This window comes from Lutjanus erythropterus, chromosome 6, assembly GCF_056507025.1.
Source record: "Lutjanus erythropterus isolate fLutEry1 chromosome 6, fLutEry1.hap2, whole genome shotgun sequence".
Taxonomy (NCBI): Eukaryota; Metazoa; Chordata; class Actinopteri; order Lutjaniformes; family Lutjanidae; genus Lutjanus; species Lutjanus erythropterus.
The window spans coordinates 21,994,520-22,020,746 of record NC_139322.1 but is presented as its reverse complement, the minus strand read 5'-3'; the positions used below and the strand labels follow the sequence as shown (position 1 = coordinate 22,020,746).

At 39.4% G+C, this 26,227-nt stretch overlaps 1 protein-coding gene across 1 annotated transcript in view; it reads left to right on the top strand.

Moving 5' to 3' along the window:
• LOC146325264 (ERC protein 2-like) overlaps positions 1-26,227 on the top strand; it is a 232,680-nt gene that overhangs the window by 2,474 nt on the left and 203,979 nt on the right. Inside the window, exons 2-4 of the mRNA XM_084721167.1 lie at positions 2,323-3,444; positions 10,789-10,812; positions 10,893-11,654. Coding sequence (XP_084577293.1) covers positions 2,593-3,444; positions 10,789-10,812; positions 10,893-11,654 — 1,638 coding nt within the window. The 5' untranslated portion in view covers positions 2,323-2,592. The remainder of the gene's footprint in view (positions 1-2,322; positions 3,445-10,788; positions 10,813-10,892; positions 11,655-26,227) is intronic.

The window sequence follows — 26,227 nt, the reverse complement described above, 5'->3', positions numbered from 1 at the left end:
GATAGTTGCTCTTAATATCTGCCACCAGTTCAAAGTCTCCTTGAAATCAGTTGGAAATGAGCCTGTGTTTACATTTTCCCAGCCAAAGTTACAGCAAATGAGTAGCATGTTAGCTAGTGAAAATGAAGCAGGTGGAGATATTTTTAGATAATTTTATTTCTGACTTTTATTTCTGTGGAAATACTGCCACTTTTGCCTTCGCAGCCAAAATCAACAAAATATGAAAGTTCGTTGTAGTAGATTTAAGGTCATTTTTGATTGAAATATTTTTTTTCAGTATAGATGGCGATGTCCTAGTTAGACTATCAAATCTTGTTTTGTAAAGATATGCAGATTATTGGTTTTATGCTCGGACAACTCTCTTTTACATTTTCAAATTCTTCTTTCTCATTCTTGATGCCTGCATTTTGCCGCAATGATAGAAAAGTGCTTTAGGCATTAAAGGGTAGTTAAGTTACTTTAGTCAACTATAATGCTGCTAGATAAGCCTTGAATAATAATTACTGAAAGGTCATGTATTGTGTTTGCTGTCACAGAAGAGAACTGCATTAAGAGTTCATGCTAAGTAAAAAAAAATGGATTCATCTCCGACTCCAGCAATGAAAAGTAGGGATGTTTCTGGTGACTAATTTCCTTGTTAATTAAACGCAAAATTTAATTTAGACTAGTTGACTAGTCTAACAGTAAGAAAATTCTCAGAAAGCAGTTAAAATTGATCACAGTTTGTTAATTGATCATTTTAAACACTGTTTGAAATTAATACAAGGATCAACATAAACAGCATCATCTACCCGGAGCTAACATTAGCTGCCAGCCTGCCAGACAGTGTGGATAACGTTAGCAGTGCTAGCAGCAGTAGCAGCCTGCGCTGCTTGCAGGATAATATCCGTGTTGGGGTCATCAGGGCATATGTGCTGGGCGAGAGGGGCAGCCGTCTGGTGGTGCCACAGCCCCGACTAGTGGTGAGCAACTGCATAACACCTTAGAGGCAACAGTTAACTGGCATTGTGCATGAATAAAATATTGATAAATAGTTTAACCAACTAGTATTTCTGGTGGCTATGAGTGAGGGCTGGCGACATTTAATTGTGTAGTTGACTAAATGTGTACATCCCCAGTGAAAAGTGCAGCCACAAGCTACCGGTAAGCTACATTGTGTCGTATTTTAAGGTTTTATTTTCTTCAGTCATGCGCCAGACATGTGTAAGTAGGTGAGGTGTAGAAAAAATATAATATTCAGAGCATCCCAGATTCTGTCTTTGATTTTGATTATTGAAATTTAAAGCATATTTTGTTTGATTTTTAATATTCCAATATTGAAACTATGACAACCTTAAAAATGATTCTATTCATTCTTTTAAGTCTATAAGGTCTAAATATATCTAATTTAACCACGAATCATGTAGGACTGTTGATTTACAAATACAAATTAGTCTGGAACCTCTCAGATAATTTTCATTTTCTAAGGGACCAAAATACTTCTGGACACTATTGGATTGACAAATCAGTACAATGAAACATGTGATGCAGTGTAGTTGGTAAATTAAACTTAAATTAAACAAACACATCTTTCTTATCAACAGAAACTTGAAGAAGTGCAGTTGTTTGTTTTTCTTTTGAAGGAAATAAATGGTATAATCCAGTTTGTTTAATGCTGACACGATAGCAGATTCAACAGAAACGTTCCAAATCAGCAACAGCCATCTCGGTTGTTGACAAAATTGCCTCAACAGTCATTAAGGTCGCAGTTCTCTGTATATGCTTCATGAAACCCACCCCATGTTAGCTAAAAGGTTGTGATTGGCCCTACCAGATTCAGGAATGGGTAGAAACCTGTCTGAAAGGGAAAGTGGACAGATGTATCTGCCAGAGCAAATAAAACATGAGCCTGCAGATTTGTCTGGTTCCCATCCTTGTAGGGTTGGGGTGTGTATGGAAAATTGGCATTGAAATCAGATTTGTATGCTTGGTTACTTATCCATGTTGATCAGATTGTTCCCGATTTAAATCATAATTCTGCAAATTTATGTTTTTGGTTTTTCAGCCAAGGGTCTTGAACAGGTGTTTATGTTTAGACAATGCTTGACGTCTGAGAAGTTCTGAATGTGATAATGAAAAAAAGATTTTGAGAAAAACATGTTTATATTGCTTAAATCAAAGTAAAAAAAGAGTCATTTTAGTATCAGTATGAAACTTGGACTTAAATTTGCAATGCTGTTGTAAAACATGAACCATGTGGTGATGCTGCCTGTGTTATTTCTTTGATTGTTGATTTGTAGACTGTTTTTTCTCTCAATGTTTGTCCCTATTTTACCTGTTTAGAATCCATGATGTCCTGCACTGTAGCTGAAACCACAAGACCTCTGGCCTGTGTGTCCTCTAGCAAACAGTCAGTGCCACTTTCTTCTAATAGGACTAAATAAGACTCAGCCTCAAGCCCTGAATGATCAGGGACGGACACGTGAAAACTGAGAGGCCAAGTGGTGGCCTTTATTTTCAACCTTGTTATTCACTCTGGTTCCATACTGGGACATGAAAATATTCCCAACCTTAAAAGTTTCCTCTCAGAAGTCGACTTTTGCCATATAAAAAATGCCTTTAAACATTAGAGCCAAGCCTACGCAGAGCAAGCTGACTGCTGGCTCAAAGAGTAGTGATGGCAACACATCTCATTCACGCTTTTCTAGATCCCCCAAGGGGAAAGGCAAACAGGCTGTGAGCTCAGCACCAGGCTCTCGCTCGGGGCTAGAGCCAGGCTCTGTGTCAGGTGGTGTGCCTGCACCAGCACCTAAAGTGGCTGGAAGTCAAGGGTCGTCGTCAAGGCCAGGTTCGAAGATCAAACCTGGCACAACAGGAGACAAAGGAGTAGGTCATGGTTCGGCGACAGCGCCTGGGGGCAAAACCCTGTCGATGGAGAACATCCAGTCTTTGAGTGCTGCCTATGCCACTTCAGGCACCATGTACCCCAGTGAGCGGGATTCTTTAGAACCTTCTGGTGGGTACCCCAAAGGGACCATGACGCTGGGTCGGAGCACAAGTCGCTCGTCCTACACTAACCGGACAACAGCCATGGGCAGCAGCCCAAACATCACCTCCTATGGGCTGCATCACCCGTCAGACCCCTATGGAGACCAAACCTTGCATCCTGCAGGGACTTCCAGTCTGCGGCGCCAGTCCGGGAGACATCCACAGGGACTGGATTCATCTGGACGGGGAGATGTCTCTACATTTGATCTCCATGCTCAGCTGAGGGATCTGCAGAGGGAGAATGACAACCTGAGGAGGGAACTGGATGGTGGGAGAGATGGAAGGGCAGGCCCCAGCATGAACAATGTCAACTTCTGGTGTCCAGATGTGAAAAGAGACAAGGGTGTTAGGCGGGAGGAGGCAGTGAGGACATCAGTTCTAAAGGACCAGTATAGGACTAACCAAGAAGAACTGCAGGTGAGGAAAAATGACAAAGGGACCCTTCATAAGCCCTGGACATTTTTGTTCTGTGCTCCAATAACAGTTGAGCAAACTTCGTACTTCAGTCAAGTTTCTTGTTTTTCTGTAAAAGCGACATATAGATTCACATCTTAAGTCAGCTAATGTTAGCAAAACACTAGATAACTAGTTGGCTAATGTTAGCAAAACAATAGCTAGCATTTGTTAACATTAGCCAACTTAAGCTATGCATATATGTTGCTTTCACAGGTTCCCCAGCAACGTCTTTTAACCATATCCAAATTCATATAGCATATATAAGTGCAGGAAATGCTAATGGTGAAAGCTGACCAATTTACTAAGCTTGCTTAACTGTCATTGGAGTGCTGAGAAAAAAGGGATGGGACTTAGGAAGGGTCAGTTGAAGAGTTTCAAAAATCCAGTGTTTCCAGCCACTTTGAAGAAATGCTTCAGCATTCAACAGTAAGTCGCTTTAACACCTGCAAGTCTTTATTGTAGAAGACGTTGCATTTGGGTGGAAATCTCATTCTGAAACCGTGTTCTTTGATTTGTCCTCCCACACCTCATCGCATTCAGACTTTTTGTGTTGACCCACCCATCTCCTCTGCACATCATCTTACCTTTTGTTCCCGTCTTCAAGGTTGCATAGAAAGGCTTCTGTGCAGTTCATTTGTTAAGATGTTTGCCAGGCTCTGCGCTGTCTGTGTTTCCATGGGAACGTGCCCTAGTGACAGCCACTCTAAGTGTTAGCCAGATTCTAAAAAAACTCACAGCTACTCCTGAAGGGATAGTGACCAGTCTGTCCTGTGCCACCTCTCCCTGGAGTCTGCCCCACTCGGTCTGAGGCATTACCCATCTGCACAGCTACTGCATATCCGTTCTTTCATTGTCTCTGTTTCTCCGTTTGTCTGTGTGGTGTTTTACTTCTTTGTGTGTCTGCGATTGTCTGGTGGGAAAATAGAAGTGTTTTCTAGAGGAAAATACCTAGAAGTCTATTTCATCGTGTTCAGAGAATCATTCAGCTTGTGCAGTTTCCTTTAAATCTGTTCATTGCCACCTCTTGCTCGTCATCTCTCTCACACAAACTTTAATCGTATCTGCATTCTTACATCTGACTCCTCCCATTTTCACCAAGGAGCCACCTCTGCATTTGTATTTATAGCTTTTTCATCTCACATTGTCATACAGTGTGAGGACACTGTGACACACACACCCACACACTCATACATTTTCTTCTGATTTAAAACCAAACATATTAAAAGCAGAAAATTTGAAAGTTAATACAGAATAACTTTGATCCTTCAGGAACATAATTGCTTACTAGCTTTATTGAGTTTCAGTTAATACATGTCTCTAAAAATGCTTCCTTAACAAACAGAATTGTACACTAAAATTGCATGAAGATCTGTATTTACCAGGTGCACCTAAAAAGATACATGCACTACCTTAACAATCCAAAACTGCCAGATCTCAGCAAGGTATATAGACAATAGAGCTGCAACTAATCAATTAGTTGATCAAAAGAAAAATATTCGCCAACTCTTTTGATCATCAGTTATATCGATTAATGTCAGAAATATCAGAAAATGCTGTTTTCAGTCTCAGATGTGGAGATTCCTTGATTTTGTCTGCTTTAAATCTTATTAAACTGAATATTTTTGGGTTTGGACTGACCAAAAAGGATAAAGACATCACCTTGAACTGAACTGAACTACTGATATTGAGATTCTCATGACTGTGGCATTAAAATGGAGCAGGACAGTCAGTGTTACCAGTCCCTGTGGTGATCTGCAGGCTTGTCCCGACTTGGCCCTGTCTGTGATAGATGGATGTGTTGTCTCTGTCCTGCTCCTCCAGGCGACAGACCCATACAACTAGAGTATTACTGTTTTTTCAAGTGTCGGCCCATTTGTCTCTCCCACACTAACGCACTCTTTTGTCCTCTCTTTTTATCTCCAAACTTTCCCTCTTTTATCTTCATTTATCTGATAAAAACCACTTACAGCACCTCATGTGTAGATTTATGATCCCATAGCCTTTATGTATCTTATGAGTGGAGCTGAACAATTACTTTCAAATATTATTGTAATTGTCATATGGCCAAATAAAATATCCACATCACAGGAGCTGCAAAATATTTCATAACATACTACTATAGATGAAGCTTTGTGTTGCCATGGAGATGCCCCATCCTACAAATTATACAAATCACATTTTCCAAATGTAAAGGTACATGCTTGTTTGGTACAGACCCCACCAAAGTAACACAATACTTAACAGTATTTATTCATCTTATACTCAGTATTTTTAAGGAACACTGTACTTGCAACTTTTAAAAAAATTGCCATGGTGAGAATTTTTAATTTGACTCACCACGAAACCTTTAAAGTATGCCTATAATCATCTTTGGATACTACTTTGAGACCAACAGCAAACACTTGGAAACATCTGTCAGTATTCTCTGTGCTCTGTCATTTGTTAGTGGCATCTCTTCACCGAAGCTTATACAATGTAGATATATTGGATTTTACTGCTTTTCATACAATCCTATAAGCTTCACTAGAACTGATACTGAAGTCTGGCACCACACAGAGAATTAGAATATCAGTATGATGACGTAATACCTCTTCCTTCGTTTTTGAATTCCTTGATGATGAACTCAAATGTCCTTGAGTGCTCTCCTGAATTTAGAGCATCCTAATTCGCACAATCTTAAGCAATTCTGGCAAGATTAATAATTCATAGTGAAAATCAATGTGACACACAGACACCAGTGATGTGTCCTATTAAAGTATCATTTGTCATTGAGTTTTGTTGTTGCCAAAAACAAGTAAAGTCAGTTTGCTTTACTTATCCTGTATATCTTGCAAAATAGTATTCATTATAAAACATTATATTACTCATTCTTACTTTCTCTCTGCCGCTCTTTCTCCTACACTCTCTCCCTCCCTCTTTCTCACAGACACACACACCTCAGGCTAGTTCAGCTCCTGCTGCAATATTGATCTCTCATTAAATTGTTAACAACCCTTTTTGTCTCTCAACTTTAATCTAAACTTTCTCTTGCAATGTTTATAGCTCTATCATATAAAATCAGATAAACGCTCAGGTTCTTTACTTGTTTATTTTGAAAACACAAAAGCTATTCCTCATGCAGAAGATGTTTTTGTAACTCTTATCTGCTGTCACCTCCCTCTTTCTTATCACCTCTATCCCCCATCTCTCCTTCCAGATTATCACTTTTATCCTCTTTTTTTTTTTTTTTTTTACTTCTTTTGTTTTTTGCCCTCTGAGACACTCTGGGAAGAGTTCAGTCTGACAGGAGAACTTTGTAATTAGCATAAAGAATGTCACCTTTTCTCTCAGCTGCAATGACCAGAGCTGTCCCCTAACCATCTGTTTGTTTAGTCTGTGTGTGTGTGTGTGTGTGTGTGTGTGTGTGTGTGTGTGTGTGTGTGTGTGTGTGTGTGTGTGTGTGTGTGTGTGTACATATACATTTGTGTCTACAGTCTTGGTTGTGTTTGTGTGTGTGTTTGTTTGTGTGGAGGATTGTCCACCCACTCTGACTTGATATTCAGTGCTGGCTTGTTGCATTGATTATCTGTGCTCACCCTCGTCTTCCTCCTACATCTCAACTCCGTGTCCTTGGTGCTCCCACCTTCTGGACTCGAGCAGAGGAGTAAGAATATTTAAGGAAAAATTAGTAATATCTTGACACAGAAGGAAGGATTAGTAATTTAACTTCCGTTTAGATGTGTCAATGAAGCTTGCACATACTCATATGTTGAGTAAGATGCTGTATGTGTGACTGCGTGTGAGTGTGTTTCTGTTTTTTTTTTTCCCTTTTGTGTCATTTCCTTACAGCCGTTTCTTACCCTGCTCAGTCAGTCATCAAGAATACTGTGTGTTCATGGTTTCAAGCTCAGAGTGAATTTCCATTTGCCAGTCAGGAAAGCTGAAAGCTGTGAATGTAAATTAGCATATTGTATTTTGTATTACTTTGCACTGCGGCAAAAGCAGGAATGTTTTACCCCCAGCAAGACTCTATTGGGGCCTGTTTATGTCACTCAGTAATCAGTTGTTCAAGTGATAAATGTATTGACAACTCAGTCAGTCACTGCATCAGTAAACCATCACAGTCCATCTTCACTAGTCAATTGTGCCAGTCAGACATTCAAGGTAAGGTTTTTCAGTGTAACAAAGAACGTTCTTCTATCCCCTGGAAGTCGATGATTTGATTCATCAGTCAGATGTCCGAGATTCTTTCCTTTCCTTCCTTTCCTTTCCTTTCCTTTCCTTTCCTTTCCTTCCTTTGTCAGTCAGTGTGCATTACAATAACAGCATAAAACAGATAGACGCATACAAAAATGCACAGGGAGAACATTTCAGTTTAAAATATTAAATAACAAGAATCATGAACATATTTTTTATTAGCTGGTGTGTGTTGGTGGTTAACTGATGAGAGAGGGAGAAATGAGTGGTTGGTAAATAAGTTTCTGCTCTTGTTTTATAGCTGCATCATTTTACACAGATCAGTACAACAGCATGGCAGCCTGTTAACTTCTTTAAATCACCACAGACTAGGCTTTGGCTCTTTCTATTTTTTCATACCTTCCTGACATTTTACCAGGGTATATGATATTATGCCAGTATTTGTGTAAAACAACTCTGCTTCGACTGTACTTGGCTGTACTGTAGTACTCCCTTAACGTAGGAGGAGCAGATCGTCATAGTGACACTATTCCCAAAGCAGGCAAACAACACAAACACGGGAGCTTTGCTTTGGTCTTGAGAAGCTGCAGCTTTTATTCCCTAACAAACTCAGACATTAACTTTACATTGATAGCGCCATCGCTGTACATTTACTGCCAGTCCTCCACTCAGTGCACGTTCACCCTCACTCTCTGCCACCACAGACAGTAAGCAGTCTGCCAGTTGCCGTCTCTCTCAAACTCGCCAAAGTTCATTACGATACGCTCCCTTTGACTAGTCAGTAGTCTGTAGTCTGCTATATTACCGTTATTAATGAGGCTAAATCCAAAATGCTCCCAAACAGTGGCATGTTTCTTCTTTTTTTTTCGAGTTAGTCCTGTAACTTTATCCCGCAAATGCCATGTTTGTCTGCACAGTTGCACTGCAGAGCCTGACCTGTGGCGGAGCATGCTACCACTACAGTACAGCATCTCTCTATCAGTTAATATACAGAGAAGCGTCTGTATTTAGAATGATATTGAAAATCATACCTGTACGCCACCCAAGCCTACCACAAACCACAAAAGTAACGGTGATGGAAGTGGAGAAAAGTCATTGGAACAGAGCAGTGGCGACATGCTGTCAGCCACTTAACCCCAGTGCACCATGGAGCAGTGGGAGGGCAGGTGACACTTGCCTGTTTGCTTGTTTTTGCCACTGACAGGCTCAGATAGTTACTGAGTGAGAGATTTAAGATTGTTATAACTGGCTGGCAACATTATGGAAAGGATCGTTACAGTGAGAGACCTTTTTTGAAGGAGTAAGTTGACATTTTCTTTATCCAGAAATGGTAAGTGCTCTCGCCCAAACTAACCAGGCTGCCTTTGCAAAACTGTAATTTTTACATCATCATTGTCAGCTTCATTCAAAATCAACAGAAACAAAATAAAATTCACTAAAAAAAAACCTGGTTCATCTTACCATTGTTCTAACAATCAACAATTCTGGTTTGGTTGAAATTTGCCCTTAGTTAGGTAATGCTGGACAGTGACCGCAGCCCTGTCAGCAGCCTGGCAGAGGAGAGCTCCGTGGTGTGCTAGAGTTTTATAACTAATGAGGCACACTTTTCCTTTCTGTGGCTGTGTGAAAATCTGGTGATTTCACATCACAGATGACAAAGAAAGGCATTAAAACACAAGTCTTACTGATTAAACATACTTGCGTTTCACCAGCAGCTGATATAGTTTAGTGTTGTGCACTGACCTGAAAAAAAAACAACAACAAATAAATATTCCTATTGCTACTATTCCAAATCTGATTTGACTGAAAAAAAATCTGAGTTGTTTACAGACCTGAATGTTATTACGAAGTTGCAGAGGTTTTCTGTTCAAAATGATTGTACAGCCAAGAAAGTGTGGGCAGTTTACTTACAAATTCTACAACAATTTACTAATTTTGCTTACTAATGTAATTTATCAAAGGGATAGTTTAGATTCACCCAAAAATGAAAATTAAGTCATTATGTACTCACCCTCATGTCAAATGGAATTTCACTGGAATCTCCCAAACAATGGAAGTGAATGGTGTTCAGTTTTCAAGCAACAAGAAAAACAATTGAAAAATAATATAAAATGCCTTTATGTCCTAAAGTCCTGACATGTCATTTGCACGCCATCATACCACACTCCCAGCTCAGACATGGTGAATGTGGCTCCAAGAAAAAGATATACAGTGAAGATTCAGGCAAAAAAAAAATATGGTGTAAATAACATTTTTTTAATCAGCTTGGCATGTTGGGTCTTCAGGAGACTTTGATTACACCAGATAAGCAGTTCTGTTGTTTTTTTATGCTTGAAAACTGGTCACCTTTCACTTCCATTGTTTGGGAGATTCTGGAACACTGTTTTCCTGTAAAACAATGTTTTGTGGACTAAATAATTAAACCAGACGTCAAGGTAAGCACTGGCATCACCTATCATATTGCTCACTGACGTATCACTGTACCAGTAGTATACGTTATGTCAAAGTGATAGAAAATATCATGACAAGTATGACTAAACATGTAGCTGTTATTCACATATCAAATTGTGATGGTACATATGGCAAACATTACATTACATTGCGACCATTAAAATCTATGTTTTCCAATCCCTCTCATATACTGTTAACACCTTATGGGCAAACAACATCATCATCATCTTATCATCATATGTCATCGTGTAAGTTGCATAACCAGAAAAAAAATCACTGTTCCCATCACATTTCTTTCATTCATGTACAGTAGCAACGTCTGTCCTGCCCACCACAGCTCTGATTCTCTCTGACGTAATCTGTAAAGTTGAAAAAAACGTTTTCTTTTGATAAACTGCAAATTTGATCAGAAAAAGCATCACAATTTATCTTGTCTCTTTCCCCTTTTATGTTCATCTCACTGCAAACAAACCCAAGTCATTCTGGATTACAGTACTGTCTATGTGTTCTCCCTGTGTTTTAGAAGAGAAATAACGCCCCCTTGTGGTCAACTCTTGTAACCATCACCCAAAGTAATATTTTGAAATATTTAAGCTATATATTCTTTCTATCTACTTTCTATTTTTTTTGTTTATGCATGTGTGTGTGTGTTTCTTATGTCTCGTCTCTCTGCTGCAGCCTGGGGATATCAGAAGAAACAAGGTCTGTTTTATGTATCTGTTGCATGTGTTTGTCATTGTGTGTGGAATGAATGGACATTTAATTTTCCTTTGTCTTTGCAGCAGCTTCCGTTGACAGTTCAGGAGCTTCAGGAGGAGCTGAGGGCTCACAGAGAGATGAACAGTCGCTTGCAGCAGCAGAAACAGCAGGGTAACTCTGGCTCCTATCGAGAACTCCATACAGACCAGGACCACAGAGGGGGGCTCAGCCCTGGCCACAGCCCCAGACAAAGCCCCAGCAACCTGCACAGTCCTGGACCAAAGCACAGCCCGAGAGCAAGCCCATCCAACACCTACAACCCGAGGCAACAGGAAGCTGACATCATCATTCACAGCCCTGGTTATGGCTGTAACACTGCAGTAGCAGCGCAGAGAATCAGCCCAGCCAACACCCTTCAGCCTGGGCCGCGGAACAGCCCAAATCCAACCCTCTACAGTCCCAGCCAAACTCCAGTGACAGCTCCCTGTTCCAGTTCGCTCCGGCCCTGCAGCCCCTGCCAGGTACCTGGGTGTGACGGCTTCTCCTCATCTCCTCCTCTGGATCCATCAGAGGAGAATTTCTTCCGGCTGCAGTCGGAGCACGAGCGGCAGGCCAAGGAGCTGTTCCTGCTGAGGAAGACCATGGAGGAGATGGAGATGAGGATTGACTCTCAGAAGCAGACGCTGGGCGCTCGGGACGAGAGCATCCAGAGGCTGCTGGAGATGCTTCAGGGCCAAGGCCAAGGTCAAGGTGCGGGACACTGGGGTCGAGGACAGCGGACAGGCATTGTCACCATGGCAGCACAGGAGGCTGAAGCGCAGCTGGAGAACATGCACGTGAGAGAGGTGTGTTTTTCTTCCTAGGTGACAGTGGTATCCACTTATAGTGATCTCATCGGCAGGGCTCAACAATAAGGATTACCATTTATCTGGGACAAGTTAAATGCCATGTTGGGAAAGTAAATCTGGCAAAAGAGTTAAACTATCCAACTATTTTGATAATGGTTAAAAAGTTCAAATAATTTATCATGCAAAAATGGCAAAAAATGCTGTTTTCAGCCTCTCAAATATAGAGATATCTTGCTTTTCTTCATTTATTATCATATTAAATTGAATATATTTGGATTTGAGACTGACAAAAAAAGACATCTAAAGATATCACCTTGGACTGTGAAGTACAGTTTAGTTTAGTTTTGTTTTGCACAATTAAAACACAAAAAAGTCAAAAATGACAAATGATATGCAATTCAGGGAGAGGCAATAAACCCACCATTCACTATTTTTTGACATTTTATTGGAGTTACAAAAATGACAATTAAAAATTGGGTGTGCTATTCTAATCAAAACATTTTTAAAATCAAATTTAGCACATTTCTCCTCACAGTCCTCTAACTCCCTGTTCTGTGTGTGAGCTGAAAAAAAAATCTGATGATTTTAAACAGCCCTGGCTCTGTAAATGGGAAACAAAAAGTGGCTTGGAACGAGCAACACAATACTATTCCAGCCAATCTGCGACAGGGGAAGGGAGACGAAAGGGACGGTAAATCTTCTGAAGGAGCACTGAGGGAGCTTCTGTCTGGATCAAAATGATCACTACAAAGAGATCATTGTTATAACAGATTGTTTTTTTTTTCATTTTCTTTAATTCTAATGCAGATTACCACCTAATTGACATTTATATATTAATTACACAAATACAAAGTAATGACTGCACTGTGGATAATTCAAATACACTATAATACAGAACTCTATGTAATTATATTTCTTACTGTAGTTTTGCTGCTGCATGTCATTGAGAGAAAATGACTTTTTCTTGTCATTTCAGTTTGCAGGAAGCAGCAGCCTCAGGTAGCCAGCTGGTTTCAATTTACATCTGAATCATTCATCTATAATATGAGAGCAATTTTAACAGAAAAAGTCACTTTGATAGGATCACCACACAGTTGTGGTGCCTATTAATATTACAAAGCAACTACTCTGTTAGATTTAACTCAGAATGGTTTTGGAAACACTTGTGAGCTTCCACTTTATTTACCAGTTTGCAGACTAGTGCATCATGGATAATTAAAACCATTGAGATGGCATGCAACTTTTAATACAGAACAAATATTGTGATATATATCAATGAACAAAGTGGAAGATTTTTTTCTGTGATGTATTTGTGTGTGTATGTGTGTGTGTGTGTGTATACCTATAAGTGTGTGTGTATTATGTAGAGTATGGGAGCAGAAAGCTGCTCAGCAGGTCTTATCAATGGGCCAGATTAACATACGGAGAGCTCTAAGCCTGTGTTCAGCCATGCAGTTTTACAATCTGACTGTTTGTGTGTGTGTGTGTGTGTGTGTGTGTGTGTGTGTGTGTGTGTGTGTGTGTGTGTGTGTTTGTGTTTGTTTCTGGGTATGCACATGCTTATATGGCAGTTGCTCATATGCCACTTGTATATAGCATAGCATTTGGCATTTATTCTACAGCATGTGGCACACAGTGAGCTTGTTGTGCAGTGGATTTAAAAATAGAATAGAATAGAAAAATACTTTATTGTCTACGGTTTGTAGGCAAAAGGCAGAATGCTAGAAATGAATAAATTAAAAACACAACATAAGGCATCCTAAGAGGACAAATGAAAAACAGAGAAAGGCAATAGAAGCTATATTAAAAGGAGCTGAAGATGCACGACGGTGAGGACTGAGTCAGGATGAAAAGAAAGAAAATACAGCATAGCCTCTCAGTTAACATATGAGGAAATTTATTTGGTATTGATATGCCCATACCTCACCCTCTCTTATTGTTTTCTGTCTTCCCCCAGACTGTTTTATTGATTGAGAATTTAAAAGTACTGTCCTTCAGTGAGCGCTGGTGTAGCACAGGTGTCTCTATATCCTCTGCCAGGAGGGCCAGTAGTAGGCTGCTCTGTGTTCCTCACTCCTGCCTTGTTTATTTTTAACTCCTAAATCTTCTTAGCCTTTAATTTCTCCACCTCTCTGTCAGTGTGTGTGTGTGTGTGTGTGTGTGTGTGTGTGTGTGCTTTGCATGTCTGTGCAGCCTCTGCTATTGTTTGTGTCATAATGTTCTTGTTTTTCTGTCTATGTGTTCTTTGTCTGCTTCCATGCCCAGTCTGAATGATTGCGTGTGTGTTTGGGTGTTTGTGTGTGTGTGCATGTGAGCATGCGTGCACATCTGGGGCCTGACGGCTTAGCGTTTCTAGCAAGGACACTCCCTCTCTGGGCCACTGGTGGCTGATGGGATATCCACCCATGCTGCCGGGTGTTTGGTCACAGTGATGATTTTGTCGTAGGGGAGCGTGGGTGTTTCAGCCCATGCTAATGCAACCACTGCTGTGCACGTGTGTACTTGTGTGTGTGTGTCTGTGTGTTGTGTGTGTGTGTGTGTGTGTATGTATGTAATGTATGGGACCCAACCTTGCTGTGTGTGTAAAAGGTGAGTACCTGTTCTCACACACACTGTGTTCTGTGCTATTTTTAACTGCTTGACAGCTTAACACACACTGAGGGTGTAATGGAGCGGGGGGGCTCTGGGTGTGTGAGGTGAGGTGAGAGCGAGGGAGAGATGGGAGGAAGGAGTGTTTTTCTAAGGTAGAAAAACAGGCTGTGTTTGTCTGAATATTAATGTATGATTAATGAGGGAAAACACTCTGACCGCCCTGATTGAAAAGAGAGGCGCTTTGTTATTCTTTCGTTTTTTTCCTTCTTCTCCTTCTGGCCTCCTCTCCTCAGAGGTTGAGATGGGGTGATGGAAGAGTGTACACACACACACACACACACACACACACACACACTCACATATGTATATATATATATATATATATATATATATATATATATATATATATATATATATATGTATGTGTGTATATATATATATATAGACAAACTGTCAAGTGATATCATAAAAAAGATGAGCTCTTTTAATCTGATGACTCACTTTATTCAAATTGAGGATTTTGCTTAAGGATTTGTTAAATACATCATAAAATATGACAACTGACATTCAAAGCTTCATTTGTAAATTTCAATGGCAGCTTCAAATGTAAAAAGAAAACACATATTCAGTACCAGACTCTATGTCCATATGCTGTTGAACTATTTCAGCTGCTATTTGTAGTTGTATTTTTATCGTGTGGATTGTATGTAAATCAGATGTTAAGAGTTAAGTTTAACCCTGTGCTTGGAACAATGCATAGTAGTTGGGAATGTTCGAATACCATTTAGGGCAGCTGCTGGACCAACAGAAGACAGCAGTGAAAAAGGTCTGCACACTGTAGTGCAATTTATTGGCACATCCACAAGCACAGACTAGCACATGGTCCATTACATACAGTATACATTGAAATAAAATATTTTTTCAAAATAATGAATGATGTGTTGGTGTGTAAAATGCATTGCACAACTTCCTACAAATAAATGGGAAGTCAAAATAGGTCCTCGTAACTGAACTACTGTTACACATTGAATTGTAGGAGCAAAACTGTAAAAAAACAAAAAAAAAACAAAATAAAAACAACTGTTTCTTTAAGGACCAGTGTGCAGGAGGTAGTGGTATCTAGCAGTGAGCTTGCAGATTGTAAACACCTTGCATCACCCTACCCTTCCCTACATGGAAGCAACACAAAAAATGCCACATGTAGAAACAGTGTTTGGTCTGTCCTTTCTGGACTACTATAGAAACATGGCAGTTCAACATGGTGGCCAAGAAGACCCTGTGCATATAAGACTCATTCTAAGGTAACAGGATCACACTGATTCTTATTTTCAGGTGATTATACACTGATGAAAACATTTAGGAAAAACATTATATTCCATTTCTGCCATATTCTGCCAAGAGATTCCCCTAAATCTTACATTTTGGACCTTTAGAAAGTCTCCAATAGTGAATTATGAGAATTGGAACAGGTTTGATTAAGTAAAAAAATATATTTTAATTTGTATTTTTAACTATTTCAGACACTTCAAAAAACAAAAACAACAGTAATAAATGAAAACATTTGAAAATGTATAAAACCTAAATTCTAGGAGATTTCAATATGTAGGTGCTGAAGAATAGTTAAGTTGTCTGACAGTCTGTGTTTGTGGTTTGTGTGGAATTTAAGTGCTAAAGGTTTGGGGTGCATACAGATTAACTGAAGGATTTCTATGCGCTTCTTTAACTGTAAGAAGCAGCCTACTTCCTGTGAAGGCCTCTCGCCTTTGTGTCTGTGTCAGAGTGGTAATTTAGCCCTACGCTTGCACTTGTCATGGTTAGCGAAGGCATGCTGGTGATGGTGGTGCAGCTATTGCCTCTATTAGGGGGCACTGCTCTTAGTTCTTTTGATTAGCTCCAAAGGAAACCAGCCCAACTGCCTTTCATTACCGCGCTCATTACTCTCCTTTAAATGACCCAGCTTGTTTAGCTTGAGCTGGGATAATAAATGCCTCCATTTTCAGTTCACCTCTGCTTTTATTTATCCTTTAAACATGGCTGAAGGTTGACACGGGGGCTTTCTCTGTATTCTTTGCTGGTTTGAAGAGAAATTATCACCTTAAATTTGTGTTTATATTATCTCAAGTGTTTTTATGTAAAGAAGGATTAGAAGCTGGGTGTGAAACTTTATGAACATATAAAGGTTTGTATGATGCAGTTCAGAGAACCGAGAACTGAAATCTCTTTTTAACCTTCTCCCTTACTCTCTCAGTTGTACCACTCAGGACTTAAAGACCATAGCCAGATGTGAAGTTACTTTAACCAGCTGTCTGTCTTTATTTGTGTATGGTATGTTGGTGTGCAGTATATATGGATATGGAGCTCCATCACTCCCTCACCTGCTGATGTGTGTTGTCAGGGGATGGTGTGTGTGCAGTGGTGCTCTCTCACTTGTGTTTCCTGTTTGACTTTGTCAGCTGTCAGACGGTCTTAGCTGCACAGATCAGACATAGAATACTGGCAGCCTGTTCATTTGGCTCTTAGATAAAATGATTACACTTGACTGGTCAGCATCAGCAGCATTTGTTAGAATTAAGTGAAAAAAAAAAGTTTAAAAAACTCTGAATTTTAAGGCAACTGACCTCCCCAAGTTCTGAGCTTTAAATCAATTTGAAACTCTTAAAACTACTACTAGGAACTAATATTTTGTTGATTTTGAAGTTCCCTCTGGACAAAAGTGGTAGTGTCTGAAAATGAAAATAAAAAAAAAATAAAAAAAAAACTCCTTGTTGTAGCTTTCAGTTTTGAAATGAACTAAGAAAAAAGTTTCCCAACCTGTAATCTTTTGTTGGGATGATTTACTTTTCCCCTTTAAAAAACAAACATTGTTGATTAAATTCATTAAAGTGAAAGTGAATAATGGTTAGTAATTTAATGTTTTCAGTTGCAACCGTTTAATTTTACTGTCACGGTTGTCACTGTGAACAATTTTCATAATACAGAATTTCTCAAGTTTCTAAAACTCAAAGATTCAAGTTTATCTAAAAAAGTACGTTATCTCAACAAAAGATTATATTTCTGCAAAACTTGTTTTAGTTTATTTCAACTTAAAAGTTTGGCTTAAAACTCAAAAATTTAGTGAAGCCAGGTGCCATGACACATTTTCTCAACTTTTTTTTGTTTGTTTTTCCCTGACAAGTCACATATTAAGTTGTGTGTTTGAGGTCTTTTCAAACAGCCACTCCACTATTATGTTAACTTACAAGTGTAAATGTTTGCAGTACCAGTAATATCCACAAAGTGGCAGTAGTCTGTTAGAATTTAACTCCTGTGGTGTTTCTATGCACTAGCTGTGAGTTTTGTCTGATGGTACACACACACACACACACACACACACGCTGAGAGGCATAAATCTGGGCCTAATCGGCTCTCCCCAGCCGCCAGGTCCCTGTAGACCCAATAATAACAGCCGCACCACTGGTCTGTTCCTGCCCAGCCTTGACCTGCTGCCAAGGGTGTGCACACACACATGCACGCTCTCACTGTGAGATTTTTTACTCGGAGATGGCATATCTACTTTCATACATATCAGACTGCAGAATTCATACGGTCCTCGGGGGCTCTGGGTAGAATTAGGGCCCCTACTGTACATGAAGACGTCTCACTCAGGATTGGATCAGAACGACTCATTGAGTCTGTAGTATTTCTCTGGTGTTGAGAACGTAAGGGCAGAGCACTTAATGGCTCCCCTGTTTTTCTATAGTATGACTGGCTTCAGAAGTCCTGCTGCTGATTTTGGCAGGCCCTCTCTGTCTGCCCCTGCGTCCTCTCTCAAACATCGATGAAACTTCAGAAATGTAGCCTTCTAAAACTTATCGAGTGCCAGCATGTTGAGGAGAAGTGGAAGTTCATGTCAGCAAATCTGTCTTTTTTGGAATCTCTTTTCCTGCTTTTTTTGGTCACTTTCTTATGCTACTTGCCTATCAACTCTTCTCCTTTCTCCTTTCCTGTCTGTCCTCTGTCTTTGTATGTCTGTCTGTCCATTGGGGATGAAACAGTATATAGAATATTGTGACTAAAAATGTCTTGATAGCATACTAGATGTTTTTTCTCAGTGAGAACAAACATTCTCTTCAGCCTACTCTGACACTGATTGGCTGGTTTCAGTTGTTTTGGTTGGTTATGTTTAGGCATGAGGAGTGAGATTCGGTAGGGTTAAGTCAAGAAAATATCAGGGTAAGCCAATCAGAGGCAGAGTACGGCCAGTTATGTCTTCACTGTCCTGGGAAAAAAATGCAAAAGTGTGACAATATCTACTGTGATACTACATGGTTAATTATATTATATTTTATCTTAAAAATGGATTGCTTCTGACATCATGTTGTTTTTGTTTTACAATTATACATAAACAATTCAAACATTCGTTGCCAAAGACTTATGACAATTCATGCCAATTTTTTTCACATGCTGAGGTCATGGCCAGCTACTTTTATTTTATTTTATTAAAGAAGGAAAGCAGACACACCTTGGGATAAAATAAAAAAAGACATTTTATACCAAGAAAATGCTGTACACTGTAATAAAAAAGACTGCCTTCACTAGATTTTTGAATTTTGAATCAATTTCATAGGTTTTGATATATAAATAATAATAAACTAAACAGTTTGACTGACCTATAATGTTGTGTGGAGATAATTTACTTAATTCCTGATTTAGATAAACTTGAATCTTTGAGATTAGACAACACCACAAAAAAACTGTATTTCAAAATTTGTCTGTGATTATCATTTGTCATTATTTGCATACTTGGAAATGAAATGGTTGCAGCTGAAAATATACATATTTTGGGGTTTCTTAAACTGAAAGATTGAAATTTATCTAAAGAAGAATAATAAATTATCAAAACAAAACAGACATCATCATCTCTATTTGTTTTTTAAACATCATAATAAATGTGGTATTATCGTACCTTGAATCTTTTTTGGTTACTGTTAGATCCCTACGGTTTCTTTCGTTCTCCCTGAGCTGATATTGTTGTCTGTTGTGGTTAGCTGGTGAAAAGCCTGCACCGAGTGAGGCGTTTTAGGACTCCATTGTTGATTGGCTACTTTCAGCCTTTGTTAATGAAGCCCCTCTCAACTAACAGTAGAAGTCCACTGTAAATACCATAAGAAAACACACATACACGTGAATGCTCCCTTCTCCCCACCACACCCCACGCACCACATACTCGCCACGCTCTGTTGATCTCCCAGAATGTTTGAGCGGAAAAGTTTATCGGGACAAAATTACACCCCTCAAACCGTCTCCCCACCTCCCCTCCCTGTTTCTCTGCAGGGCTTTCCCTCTGATTTTCCCTTTTGTCTTTTTCAAACTGCTCTTTTAAGCCACTGAGCTGATAGGCGGACACATTTTCACATTTGTGGCAGGCAAATCTGTTTCCTTTTTCTCTTGTTGATGGAGACGGGATGGGAATGTGATTGATGAGTGTGTGTGTGAGTGTCTACGTAGGATCTGTGCATGTTCTAGTCTGTGCTTGGCATATATGACACCATTGCCTTCAGGCTAGAATTGAACCTTTTGACCGTATCCTTCATTCAGGATGCCAGCACTTATTGCTATAGTGTTACGTTTGATCCTATTCATTCCATATGCTCGGCCCTCTGACACATGTGGAGCAGAGGAGACAGTCTTTGATGACATGCTCTCCCGCATGACTTAATTTCCCCCATTGTACTCTAACTGTACTCTAACCGTTTATTGATAAGGAGTTAGTACACACACTCTCTCCACAGGACAGATAAAAAAGACACTCACTGTGACACATAAACACACATATGGCCAGTAGAAGATTAGGGTTGTGGCAGTAGTGGGCATGCCAGTGAGTGGAAGGCATGCTGTGGCAGCATTAATCCCTCCCCATTCACAACTGAGGAGGATAAGGCCCTCGTCTCCTCATTTCAACTCACTGGGAGAACTGGAAAGAATAGGAGTAATGGGAAATCATGGTGACCTGATGCTTCTCTTAGTATGCCTGTTAATTAATGCTGCAACATGCTTATCTCCTGATATGATGGTATAACAATACATAGGTGCAGATCTAAGTATCGTGATTTATTGCAGTTTGCTTTTTTATGACTAGACCATGAGAAAAAGTTGAAACATGAACATCTAGAGACTGTATATCATGATTCATACATTAATATGTTCAAATTCAAATTCAAAAAAAGATTCACAATACTTAAGTGAATCGATTTCTTTCTCCCACTTTCTCCCACAAGTCTTTTTATGTCCTCTGACTGACTGATGAGCTGTCTTAATATGAATGTCCCACATCCATGTGGTCTCTGTCTGATTTAGTGTTTTTTCGTTACCCACTGACTGTCTGTCATTTTGCCAGTTTTGGCTTTGATAGTATCGCAGCTTCTCTGTCCTTTAATCCATCTGCATTTTTTGGTCTCCCACTGGTGAAAGAGGCAGTTTTCCTCCTTTTTCAGCGTCACTCAAACCTGTTCATTGTTCTTAGAGGTTCTACTTTATATTACATGTATATATTATATGAGGTATCAGCTGCTGTGTATGCATGTTTGTGCCATGTGCATTTTTACAACTATTAATAAACAGGAAAATCCAGTGAGCAAGTTTTCCTTTTTCTGGCAGCTGCCCATAACATAACTGGAAAGCAGTGGCAGGCAGCCCTCACTTTGGTCACCTACTGTACAGATTTGTTGGTTATTTCACCTGCACAATTAATCAAAAATATTATCGAGATTACAATAGTACAATATCCACACTGCAAAAGGCAAAATAGCATTATAATGAAGTACTGTAGTGCCGCAGAGATGCTCTGGCCTACAAGTCTTATTCTGAAGGTGTATGCTGTTTGTTTGGTACAGACCTCAAGAAATCACATCATTATTATTATTTCAATCATTTTTTTCTCCAGTGAAAATGAAAATTGTGATGCAAAAATGATCATTTACACTAATCATGAATTGTAATATGATTTGTTATCATATTGTACAGCCCTAACATATACATAATATTAAGTATTACTCGTGTGTGATGTTTGTGCCATGTGCATTTTTTTTTCAACCTTTATTGAATAGAGAAAGTTGAGCATGAGCATGTTCGCCCCTTTTCAGCAGCTGCCTGTAACATAATCAGGAAACAGCAGCAGGCAGCCCTCACTTTTCTCACTTACTGTGCAGATGTATGGATTTCTTTGCTTTGACACCTTCAACTCTGTCTATGAGCACTTATATTGTTTCCACACAAAGTATGCTGTAACAGACTGTGACAGTGCAATGCAGTCCTGCGATGAGCTCTCCGTTCAGCTGGAAGTGGTGGCTTACAGCATAAATAGTGTAATAAATAGTGGATTGCGCATTGTTAATGTCACTCATAGGTTTTCAAAGAGCCGTTTTGAAGCTAACAGTTTGGTGCCTATTACTCCCCAGCTTTCACTCAAAGTGGGCACACCTTTAATTGTTCATATATTTAAACCTTAATATAATTTGAATGGGTGAATTATATACAAATTCACAGCACAGTTGTCATGAAGGGGCAAATTAGCAATAGATTCAATAAATATAAATCTGGGTGGGGATTGATGGAGCAGTGCTTGCCACCACTGAAGTGCCCTTGAGCAAGGACCACTCCCTCGTTACCACAACAGAGCTACCCCAAACCCCCAGCTGCTGCAGTGGAGTAGATCAGACAGTGTTTGGTCTCAGTGTGAATGTGTGTGTGGTGGCTGTGTGGGTTTGAGCAGGGTGTGTGTGAGTGTGTGTGTGTGATACAGAGAACATTTCTGTCAGCAGTACTTTGTTGTTTAAATTAATGCTCATTTTAGTCAGTCAAATAATAGGAGAGTTAATTTGCATGAAAATACAACACAGCAGGATAGTTGATCTTTGGCATCTTTGCCCTGACCTTGCTCACACGTACCTGAACAGATGTGTGACAGCTGTTGTCATAGCAGATGTCTTCCCCTTGAGATGAGAGTCAGGGATGTGCTGGTGGTAGTGTGATCATGATTAAAGCTAAGCAGCAGCGCTGGTGGTTGTGTGGTGTTGGATAGAAGTTTCAGTGATTCATATATCAATGAAGCAGTTGCCTAAACTGGCTTGCAAGCTTTCTTGTTTCAAAGAGGCATTGTTCAGCTCTGTGGTCATATGTTAGGCATTTGTGAGTGCCAATTTTGTATTTGATGTGGCTGTTACAAGATTTTTTTTTTTTTCTTTTTATGATAAAATCATGAGCATATGTATTGGTATACAAGTTGAGATTAATATTAATTTGTTATTATTTAATGTTTGTATTATTTATTGTAAGTTTTTATACTATGGACAGCCTACTTGGTGCAGAGGTCACGTACCACCCCACTCTTTTGCTATTTGGGCCCAGGAAATGAGGGTGGTTTTTCAGTAGTTGTTGGGAACTGAAGCTTGAGACACAGTCTTTTGACCACTAGTCTTGTACTCATTTATGGTATTCATGGAATTTTCAGTTAATTGCTTTATGAAGGTCATTTAAAGTAACGTTTTGAGCACTTTTGAGTGTATTCAATAAATTAACCTGATTTTTGAAGTGACAAGACATTATTGAATGTGACTTGGAGCTGACCACTTATTCAGTGCCTGCGGCTTTTAATGTTGAAAAAAGAGACAGACTATTATTGAAGGTTTTGCGGTTTTGTCACCCCATTTACATACATGAGTAGGGTAGACATACAAAAAAATACAACAATACAACCATGAAATTGTCAATCCAGGCTTTAAATTTTGCGATAATTTAAAATACTTTCTATTTATGGCAGGGCTCATGCTCCATATTTTTGGAAATACTGTTCTTTCTTCTGAATGGTTCTTGAACTCGCAGTTGTTTCTGTTCAACAGGTACGTTTAACTTGCTGCGTGTCTGTGTGTGTTTTTGTGTGTGTGCCCATTAGCATGCATGTGTGTGTGCTTTTGTGTGGGCATAGTTGTAGGTCAGAGCTACCATTAATTATTGATAGCAGAAGTGTAGCGCATGTGCTGGCAGAAAGTGTTGCTAAGCAAGAGCTTTAGCATGCCAGAGACATCTGCGAGAGAGACAGAGATAACAAGTGAGAAATAGAAAGAGAGACAGAGAGTGATCGAGACAGATTCATATGACCTATAGCTGAGTGCGTCTCCTACCTGCTAATGAATAGAGACAGAAAAGGAGACAGCAGAGAAAATAGACACCTGCACCTGCTATCAGAGAAGGAAAGAAGTCCTCAGGAGAGCATCAAGCAAGGACAAGCTTAAAGATCAGAGGAACATTGTTTTTTCATCTTTTTGCAAAACAAGAATTTTTAAGGATGTACAGCAGAGGATAACATACGATATAAAAAAGACGTAGGGGTTGGGACTGGTCAGGCTGTTCAGCGTATTTCATCTGAAGCTGTGGGCGTTAAAAAGTGCTAAAGATGATGAGCCGCCAGGCGTATTTTTACCGGGTCCCTCCTCAGGAGCTTCATCGCCGGAACCAGCTCCAGGCTGATCCGGCCAAGACCAGGGCTCTGCAGACTGTCATTGACATGAAGGTAGGACGAGGAGGATCAGTGAGAGCAGGCAACACGTGAAGTAATACTGAGCTACATGGGCTGTGTGACTTACTGAAACAGATAAGTTCTAACTTTAGAACTGCAACAATTAGTTGATTAATCAGTTAATCGATCAAAAGAAAATTTGTTGTCAACCGTTTTTTCATTTATTTTTCGAGCAAAAATGTCAAAAATGTGCTGGTTCCAGCGTCCATTAATGTAACTGCTTTTCTTTATCATTTATTATGGTAAATGAAGAGTCTTTGGGTTTTGTAGATCTGGTTGGACAAAAGAAGCAATTTGAAGTACAGCTGCAAAGATTAATTGATTATAAATTAATTATTAAATTAATTGCCAACTACTTTGATAACTGATTGATCAGTTTGAGTAATTCTTAAAGAAAAAAAGTCAAAGTTCAGACAAAGACATTTGAGGACGTCATCTTGATCAATATCGTTCGCCATTTTCTGACATTTTATGGCCCAAACAAGTGATCAATTAATTGAGAAAATGACCATCAGATTCATCAATAATGAAAATAATCATTACTTGCAGCCACTTTTGGATGTTTTGTGATGAGGATTTTCCACAATTTGGAGACATCTTATAGACTAATTGATTAATCGTGAGAATCATTGGCTGATAATGAATATACTCGTGAGCTGCAGCCCTACGCAGCTTCATACATTTTATTGGCCGTAACAGAAGCTGTAAAGAAAGTGTTCATCACTTTATCTCCAAACAAATGAGAGAACACTGAGTTTAAACTGTGGGAGGTGTTGTGATAAAAATTACAGTATTATGTTGTGATCCTGTTTGAGCCATGTACTTCGCTCTTCAGTAGCAGCATGTTGTCTGGTTTAGTCTCATATCAGCTTCATATCAACTTTACTTTAATTATTGATGAGCTCTGCTGTAATGTGAGCAGTAGTTGATCTGGCTCTGGCTCACCTGTAAACGCAAACACAAACATACATGCACAAACAATCTAAAGAACATCGTCTTATTGTTGCCTCGTGTCTGTATGGCGGCCATGCCATGTACAGGCCATTATTGGCCAATGCAGAGTTGAGCACTTATTCAATTTGTTTCAAATGTCACATATGGAAGCTTTCACTCTCATCTCAGCCCTTTGAAGTCGTTAGAGCTGTGAAAAATGCAGTTGACTCCACATGTGTCTGCGCGCACACCCACCCACACACACATATTCAGTGTTCATTCAGCAAACGCTTGTTCCAAAAGTGGCTCCTTTACAGCAAAACCACAGTTATTTTTCACACATACTTTGTGATTTGTCTGCCTATTAACAAAGTGCACATGTGCTACAGCTGGGGATGCCCACAGTGTTGTAAATGCATGAGAGCGGCCCAATTAAATCTGACTGCATTAATTAGAAAAGGCAAAACAAACATCACCAGAAGGATTCGACATATGAAGGGGAACAGTCTTCATTTGGTGATGTTGATGCTGTGCAGGAGATATTTCCCCGCATTGTGGATTTTTTTTAACCTCTTCCACTCCTTCACACCTGGGATGTTTTAGGGGGAGATAGTGGGTAAACAGTATTTGCCACATATGAGTGGTATACATCATCTAAAAGCTGGGAACCAGAAGATTAATTTAAGATGCAGCTCAGCATTCTTGTGTCATTCCTATCATAAATCTGTAATTAACATTGTGTTTTCTTTAGTTACCTAACATTTTGAAAGTTTAGAGTGTATGGGGCTAAGAGCATTATGATGTAGTAGCATATGATGTCCATGACACCCATGCTCTATTATGTCTTAAGAGTTTTTTTGGGTTGATCATTTCACCTTTTTATTTCAAAAACATGACATTTTGGGGATTTCTACAAGAATTGCATCTTTCGGCATTTGTATGGCAAGCATTTATGCTTTGGGGCTTGCTCTGAGACCCTCTTAATTTCTATATTCTCAGCAAAGCCACACATCTCCTGAATGCCCCAGGTCTCTAGTTAGTGGTTATGAAGCTTCATGAATCTGTGTTTATCACAGAGGTCACAATGGGTCATTTTATTTAACATCTAACATCTTTAATCTAACATCACACTGAACATGACACATGAATACAGCTGAGCTCACTGATTCCACAAGACTCTCAGTTTTCCGGTCATACCCAATTTATGCAAATCCAATACTGTCTGGAGTATGCAGTATGCAGAAATATCGATGGAAATAACATACCTGCATACACACAACCCATTTTGGTTCATATATCTTGAGGTGAGATGTCAAGGGACTCCTTTGAAAATTGCCAAGCTTGTTTTTCATTCACCAAATTTAACTTTGGAGCCTTATTTATCCCACTTTCTGACACACTAGCATGACATAGTTGGTACCAATAGATTTCCTTAGGTCTTTTAGCTTTAAAAACTGAGTCTGCTACAACCTCTGAAGGAAAGTATTGGCAG